The sequence below is a fragment of the Salmo trutta genome, chromosome 22 (assembly GCF_901001165.1).
Source record: "Salmo trutta chromosome 22, fSalTru1.1, whole genome shotgun sequence".
Taxonomy (NCBI): Eukaryota; Metazoa; Chordata; class Actinopteri; order Salmoniformes; family Salmonidae; genus Salmo; species Salmo trutta.
The window spans coordinates 45,003,628-45,012,045 of record NC_042978.1 but is presented as its reverse complement, the minus strand read 5'-3'; the positions used below and the strand labels follow the sequence as shown (position 1 = coordinate 45,012,045).

General features: G+C 43.9%; 1 protein-coding gene across 1 annotated transcript; it reads left to right on the top strand.

Annotated features, from left to right (window-relative positions):
• Positions 1–2,939: 2,939 nt before the first annotated feature.
• Positions 2,940–6,048, top strand: LOC115158799 (phospholipase A and acyltransferase 4). The gene is made up of 4 exons (XM_029708132.1): positions 2,940–3,050; positions 3,258–3,354; positions 5,496–5,776; positions 5,875–6,048. Exons 2-4 carry the CDS (start codon positions 3,258–3,260, stop codon positions 5,974–5,976), a joined length of 480 nt encoding a protein of 159 aa, XP_029563992.1. The 5' UTR covers positions 2,940–3,050; the 3' UTR covers positions 5,977–6,048.
• Positions 6,049–8,418: the final 2,370 nt, after the last annotated feature.

Below are 8,418 nucleotides of genomic sequence, written 5' to 3'. Positions count from 1 at the left end.
GTCCTACATGTATGTACCTGTCTTATTTGATAACATGTCTATCTATTTGAACTATTTCTGTGGCTCTACGGTTTCCATGCCCTAATACGAAACCAAACTAAACTAAATGCAAGGCAATAACATAATGGTGGCTAAATGCCAGAGGGGATGAGTCATTCAGAGGAGTTACTATGAGTGTGACGTTGGGAGGAAAAATGTATAAAACGTCTGTGCCAAGACTGGAAAGGGAGTTGTTTTCATGAACCAGCTCGGCTTCTGTTATGTAATTAAAGTCTATTTGAACTCGCATGCTCCGGTATTTGTGAAATATGATTGACCGAACATTTCCACGGCAGTAGCTACGGTAGAAAGCATTGTTTAGATATGATCAAATAGACCAGCTAAAGTCATCCTACCATTACAAGACTGTACACTATAGAGCAGCTAAAGTCATCCTACCATTACACAACTGTATACTAGAGACCAGCTAAAGTCATCCTACCATTACAAGACTGTACACTATAGACCAGCTAAAGTCATCCTACCATTACAGGACTGTATACTATAGACCAGCTAAAGTCACCCTACCGTTACAGGACTGTATACTATAGACCAGCTACGTCTTGTTTAGCCCGGGTTATGTCAACGCACTCTGGTTCACACTGACCGTGTGCTAGCGAATAGACCAACACAACTTTTTCCCACTGAATTTTGTTGATAGCACCTGCTAAATTTAGGAAAGCAATGTTGTTGAGAGCAGTAGCAACACTTTTGCAGTTATTCATGGGTAATGTTATATCTTTCAAAAAAAGCCGCAGTAGCAGAGATTATCTACACATACTGAGCAGCTCACGTTAGAGACAGAAGCATGCTACATGGCAGACCAATCCGAACTCATCTCAGAGCATGTCCAGCCCATCCATTATTTCAGCCAATCAGGTTCCTTTCTTTTTCCGTGGCTAAACCAGCTAGGCTCATAATTTAACAATTTTATTCGTATTTACAGATTAGATACAAGTTTGTTATTAACGCACATGAAAGTTCACATGTTCCAGAAGGCATTTCTGCCTCAAAACTATTTTGACCAAAAACTAAAAAAAGACGATAAAACGCCTCTGCTGTGAAGTTGTGACATACGCCTAGCTTCCTGAAACGGGTCACAATTGCTAAAAAAAATGTTTAATCCATCAGCCGGAAAGGAGAGCATTGCAGTAGTCTAACCTAGAAGTGACAAAAGCATGGACACATTTTTCTGCATCATTTTTGGACATAACATTTCTGATTTTTGCAATGTTACGTAGCTGGAAAAAAGGTATCCTTGAAACAGTCTTGATATGTTTGTGAAAAGAGAGATCAGGGTCCAGAGTAACGCCGAGGTCCTTCACAGTTTTATTTGATATAACTGTACAGCCCATCAAGATTAATTGTCAGATTCAACAGAAGATCTCTTTAATAAAATCAACACTCTGATGGCATAGTCTCAGGACTGTCTGGTGACAATCCACAAACACAACAAACTGATACATTCTGTAGTACAGAGACATTACAAGCTAATTGTTAGAAAGTGTTTGACTTCATAATGTTCATGTCCTCTTGTTCTTCCCTTCAGGTCTGCGGGGTCACCAGGGTCAAGGTTCAGGTCAGTGGGGTCATCTACTTCTGGCCTACCACCCGTGGAAGCCGGACCTCGTTGGAGTAGAGAGGTCGGGGAGAGGTTACTAGCACTTTCACACACCTCTTGCTCGAAGTAAGCTACCACCCAGATGATGCCCACAGCCACAATGGCTGCAATTCCCAGGGTAAGCAGAGTGTCCCTACTGGGTTGTAGGAGGTCCCAGGGTAAGCAGAGTGTCCCTACTGGGTTGTAGGAGGTCCCAGGGTAAGCAGAGTGTCCCTACTGGGTTGTAGGAGGTCCCAGGGTAAGCAGAGTGTCCCTACTGGGTTGTAGGAGGTCCCAGGGTAAGCAGAGTGTCCCTACTGGGTTGTAGGAGTGAAAGTAGTAACATATTCTTCTGGCTCTGCTACCTGCTTACAGTGGGAGGCATGGATCCAGGTGTCTTTCCCTAAGCACTTTACCTTCGCTGGGGTAGTGAGGGCGATCTGATGTGGTCCTTTCCACCTGGGTTTCAAAGGTTCTTTACAGCTGTTTTGCCTCCTGACCATTACCCAATCTCTCCAGGCTGGAGATCGTGATGGTGACGGTTGTCTGGGGGAGTTTGGGCAGCAGAAACCTGTGAGGTGAACAGCTCGAATACATTAAGTCAGAGCTATACAGTACTTCATCATACTGTCATCCAACAGATGCAGATCAGGGACTGAAGCTGGTGTTGACTCGGGTCCTCATGGGATGGGCCATCAGTACCTCATGTGGATTGAGGCCAGTTTTCAGGACCAGGGTGGAACACATTGAAAACAAGGCTATGGATAGCACATCCACCCAGGTAAGTTTTGTTTGAGCACATATTTTTTACACTTTATTTTTCAAAACGCCATTGTAGCGTTCTACAAGTCCAGAACATTCCGGATGAAACAGTACATGAAAATGTCTCTTAATTTGCATCATGTCACACAATTCTTTCATTATCTTCGAGGTGAAATGTGTCCCCCTAGTGTTAACTAAACTTTGTGGTACACCGAGTCGTGGAACAATATCTTGTAACCTGTTATGGCTAGGGGGCAGTATTTTCACGGCCGGATAAAAAACGTACCCGATTTAATCTGATTATTACTCCTGCCCAGAAACTAGAATATGCATATAATTATTAGCTTTGGATAGAAAACACTCCAAAGTTTCTAATACTGTTTGAATGGTGTCTGTGAGTATAACAGAACTCATTTGGCAGGCCAAAACATGAGAAGATTCAGTACAGGAAGTACCCTGTCTGACCATTTCTTGCCCTTCTTGATTATCTCTATCCATTACAGAGGATCTCTGCTGTTACGTGACACTTCCTACGGCTTCCATGGGATCTCAGAAGGAGGCAAAAAGCTGAATCGTGGCATTGCAGGTTTTTTTCATTAGACACAGCCCACAGTGAGACATTCACATTCTAACCAGGAGTCCGACCACAGTAAGTACTGTTGCTGATCTTTGACTAATGCTAATTTATAACAATCAACAGTATCTTAAAAGGTGTGTGTGTGTGTGGACATGTTTAACTATACTTGTGGGGACCAGCTTTAGGGTTAGGGGTTAGAGGAAGTATGTTAGTAAAACAGGACTGTGTGTTGGGGGGGTGTTACACAATTACATGTCTTCTTACCCACCTTATTCTTAGATGGAGATTGGTGACATGATTGAGATAAACAGAGGTGAATACAACCACTGGGCTCTGTACATTGGAAATGGAGATGTCATCCATTTGGTAACTCCAGGTATGATGTTCTTCTGGAAATGTATTTGTGGAAGCCTATATTCCAATTCCAGAATTGGGGGAGAGTGTAAACATCATTTGAAGTCAAATGTTAACAGCAGAGTAAAACTGATATCTGAACATGGTCCATAGTCAGAATTTTATGAACGTATACAATCAGCTACAGCATCTGGTTTGCTTTCTCTGTCTCTTTATTTCTCTCATCATCAAAACACACAATGACATGTGCACACTATGGTGGAAAATTACAACCCCTCCATATATGGTCGTTATGCTGGCAAGCTGGTTTAGAATGTCTGAAATCATGTCTGCGCTTGAGGCCAACAACTGATGAGAGGAACTGGTCTGGGGGCCACATCCTAATTACGATGCACTCAAACAGACTTCACATCAAATCAAATGTTATTTGTCACATGCGCCGAATACAACAGGTATAGTCGACATTACAGTGAAATGCTTACCTACAAGCCCTTAACCAGCAATCCAGATTTAAAAAAATAAAGTGTTAAAGTATTTACTAAAATAAACTGGAGTAAAAAATCTACAAATAAAATAAGAAATAATTACGGTACAGAGTCAACGTGGAGGCTATATACAGGGGGTACCAGTACAGAGTCAATGTGGAGGCTATATACAGGGGGTACCAGTACAGAGTCAATGTGGAGGCTATATACAGGGGGTACCGGTACAGAGTCAATGTGGAGGCTATATACAGGGGGTACCAGTACAGAGTCAATGTGGAGACTATATACAGGGGGTACCGGTACAGAGTCAATGTGGAGGCTATATACAGGGGGGTACGGTACAGAGTCAATGTGGAGGCTATATACAGGGGGGTACGGTACAGAGTCAATGTGGAGGCTATATACAGGGGTGTACTGGTACAGAGTCAATGTGGAGGCTATATACAGGGGGTACCGGTACAGAGTCAATGTGGAGGCTATACTATATAGAGGGGGTACCGGTACAGAGTCAATGTGGAGGCTATATACAGGGGGGTACCGGTACAGAGTCAATGTGGAGGCTATATACAGGGGGTACCGGTACAGAGTCAATGTGGAGGCTATATACAGGGGGTACCGGTACAGAGTCAATGTGGAGGCTATATACAGGGGGTACCGGTACAGAGTCAATGTGGAGGCTATATACAGGGAGTACCGGTACAGAGTCAATGTGGAGGCTATATACAGGGTGTACTGGTACAGAGTCAATGTGGAGGCTATATACAGGGGGTACCGGTACAGAGTCAACGTGGAGGCTATATACAGGGGTGTACCGGTACAGAGTCAATGTGCAGGCTATACTATATAAAGGGGGTACCGGTACAGAGTCAATGTGGAGGCTATATACAGGGGGTACCGGTACAGAGTCAACGTGGAGGTTATATACAGGGGTGTACTGGTACAGAGTCAATGTGGAGGCTATATACAGGGGGTACCGGTACAGAGTCAATGTGGAGGCTATATACAGGGGGTACCGGTACAGAGTCAACGTGGAGGCTATATACAGGGGTACCGGTACAGAGTCAATGTGGAGGCTATATACAGGGTGTACTGGTACAGAGTCAATGTGGAGGCTATATACAGGGGGTACCGGTACAGAGTCAACGTGGAGGCTATATACAGGGGTGTACCGGTACAGAGTCAATGTAGAGGCTATATACAGGGGGTACCGGTACAGAGTCAATGTGGAGGTTATATACAGGGGGTACCGGTACAGAGTCAATGTGGAGGCTATATACAGGGGGTACCGGTACAGAGTCAATGTGGATGTTATATACAGGGGGTACCGGTACAGAGTCAATGTGGAGGCTATATACAGGGGGTACCGGTACAGAGTCAATGTGGAGGTTATATACAGGGGGTACCGGTACAGAGTCAATGTGGAGGCTATATACAGGGGGTACCGGTACAGAGTCAATGTGGATGTTATATAGAGGGGGTACCGGTACAGAGTCAATGTGAAAGGGTACATGTTAGTTGAGGTAAAGTGTAATATGTAGGTAGAGGTAAAGTGACTATGAATGGATAATAAACAGAGTAGCGGTGTGTTCAGGTGGATGTTCACCGCTCCATTATTACAATTCCTATTGATAAAGTTTGATTGACAACACAAACCTTTTTCTTTCCTCCTGTTTTGTAGATGGGTCTTCAAAATCAGGTTTCTGGAGTGCTTTCTCATCCAGCTCACCCAGTCTTTCCTGTAAAGGCACGGTTACAATAGAGAAGTTAAAGGATGTGGCAGCAGGGAGTCCTTACAAAACATACAACTACTTGGATAACAAGTACAAACCAAGACCGACTGACGTCATTATGGGGGATGTGGACAAAATGAGAGGCCGCACAATACAATATGGCCTCCTTGGAAACAACTGCGAGCATTTTGTTACTTTCCTCCGTTATGGCAAATCAGAGTCCCAACAGGTAGACATGACAGTATAATTGAGAGAATATTCTAATGAATGCTTTGCTTGATGAGATGTACTCTATATTAATTTATTTTCTTGTCTTTTTCCTTATAGGCAGATGACTTCATGAAGAATTTGTTCATTGGCTCTGGCCTACTTGGTGGAGTGGCTGTTGTTGCCACTGCTGCTGTTGCAGTAATCAAAGTTATGAAATGAGGCCATGGAGAATGCCAGTGATGCAAAATGTTGTTTTAAGCCAAATGAATAAAGGACCATCTCAAAGACCAATGTGGTTGTGTGTTCATTTTTCTTTCAAGTCAAACAGAATATTAAATTATATACACTGCTCAAAAAAATAAAGGGAACACTAAAATAACACATCCTAGATCTGAATGAATGAAATCTTATTAAATACTTATTCTTTACATAGTTGAATGTGCTGACAACAAAATCACACAAAAATAATCAATGGAAATCCAATTTATCAACCCATGGAGGTCTGGATTTGGAGTCACTCAAAATTAAAGTGGAAAACCACACTACAGGCTGATCCAACTTTGATGTAATGTCCTTAAAACAAGTCAAAATGAGGCTCAGTAGTGTGTGTGGCCTCCACATGCCTGTATGACCTCCCTACAACGCCTGGGCATGCTCCTGATGAGGTGGCGGATGGTCTCCTGAGGGATCTCCTCCCAGACCTGGACTAAAGCATCCGCCAACTCCTGGACAGTCTGTGGTGCAACGTGGCGTTGGTGGATGGAGCGAGACATGATGTCCCAGATGTGCTCAATTGGATTCAGGTCTGGGGAACGGGCGGGCCAGTCCATAGCATCAATGCCTTCCTCTTGCAGGAACTGCTGACACACTCCAGCCACATGAGGTCTAGCATTGTCTTGCATTAGGAGGAACCCAGGGCCAACCACACCAGCATATGGTCTCACAAGGGGTCTGAGGATCTCATCTCGGTACCTAATGGCAGTCAGGCTACCTCTGGCGAGCACATGGAGGGCTGTGCGGCCCCCCCAAAGAAATGCCACCCCACACCATGACTGACCCACCGCCAAACCGGTCATGCTGGAGGATGTTGCAGGCAGCAGAACGTTCTCCACGGCGTCTCCAGACTCTGTCACATGTGCTCAGTGTGAACCTGCATTCATCTGTGAAGAGCACAGGGCGCCAGTGGCGAATTTGCCAATCTTGGTGTTCTCTGGCAAATGCCAAACATCCTGCACGGTGTTGGGCTGTAAGCACAACCCTCACCTGTGGACGTCGGGCCCTCATACCACCCTCATGGAGTCTGTTTCTGACCGTTTGAGCAGACACATGCTGGAGGTCATTTTGCAGGGCTCTGGCAGTGCTCCTCCTGCTCCTCCTTGCACAAAGGCGGAGGTAGCGGTCCTGCTGCTGGGTTGTTGCCCCCCTCCGACCTCCTCCACGTCTCCTGATGTACTGGCCTGTCTCCTGGTAGCGCCTCCATGCTCTGGACACTACGCTGACAGACATAGCAAACCTTCTTGCCACAGCTCGCATTGATGTGCCATCCTGGATGAGCTGCACTACCTGAGCCACTTGTGTGGGTTGTAGACTCTGTCTCATGCTACCACTAGAGTGAAAGCACCGCCAGCATTCAAAAGTGACCAAAACATCAGCCAGGAAGCATATTAACTGAGAAGTGGTCTGTGGTCCCTACCTGCAGAACCACTCCTTTATTGGGGGTGTCTTGCTAATTGCCTATAATTTCCACCTGTTGTCTATTCCATTTGCACAACAGCATGTTAAATTTATTGTCAATCAGTGTTGCTTCCTAAGTGGACAGTTTGATTTCACAGAAGTGTGATTGACTTGGAGTTACATTGTGTTGTTTAAGTGTTCCCTTTATTTGTTTTAACAGTGTACTAGCCTTTATATTATTAAAACATGACCTTGATTAACCTTTTACTGCAGTGGGCTAAATCAGGGTCACACAGTGTTTCTGGGTAGTCTTAAACAAATCTACTTAGAAACAAAAGTATACACTTCACACACATGGTTATGGGCTTACAAAAATACACCTGTACCATGTCAGATACAGTTGAAATGTATCCCAATATTAGACTTTATATACATCACAGAAGACTGAAATATAACAAAACCATTTGACATCGAAACAATGGATTTTCTACAGTTTAAAAAAACACACATTTTCGTTAGTTACATCATGAAAAACATTACTAACATTCCACCCATGAGGCCACTTGAGGGCGATTGACTGCAGGAAAAGGATCTATGGAGAATCCTCCCATACAGTTCATGTTAATCATATATCTATCATAACATATTAGCCCCGTTTTTACTTTTAGGGACAGATTGAGGGACCCAGATTAAACCTACTCCTGGATTTAAAAGCATTGTTAATGGATAATCTCAAATGAAAGTGATTCTTAATCCAGGACTAGACTTAATCTGGGTCTGTGAAACCTGCACTTTAATGTTCTGAACTTGTTCCTTGAATGCATACAGTAAAATGGGAGAACAGGTTTTTGATGAATTCTATATGCTTTTTATTGGCAGTAAACAAGACAACAGTAAGCATGTCGTTCCACACCAATGATGCAGTGCCCCCTTTGGGACAATTAGTGTAATTTTGTAAATGACTGATCTCTATGGCAAGACACATCG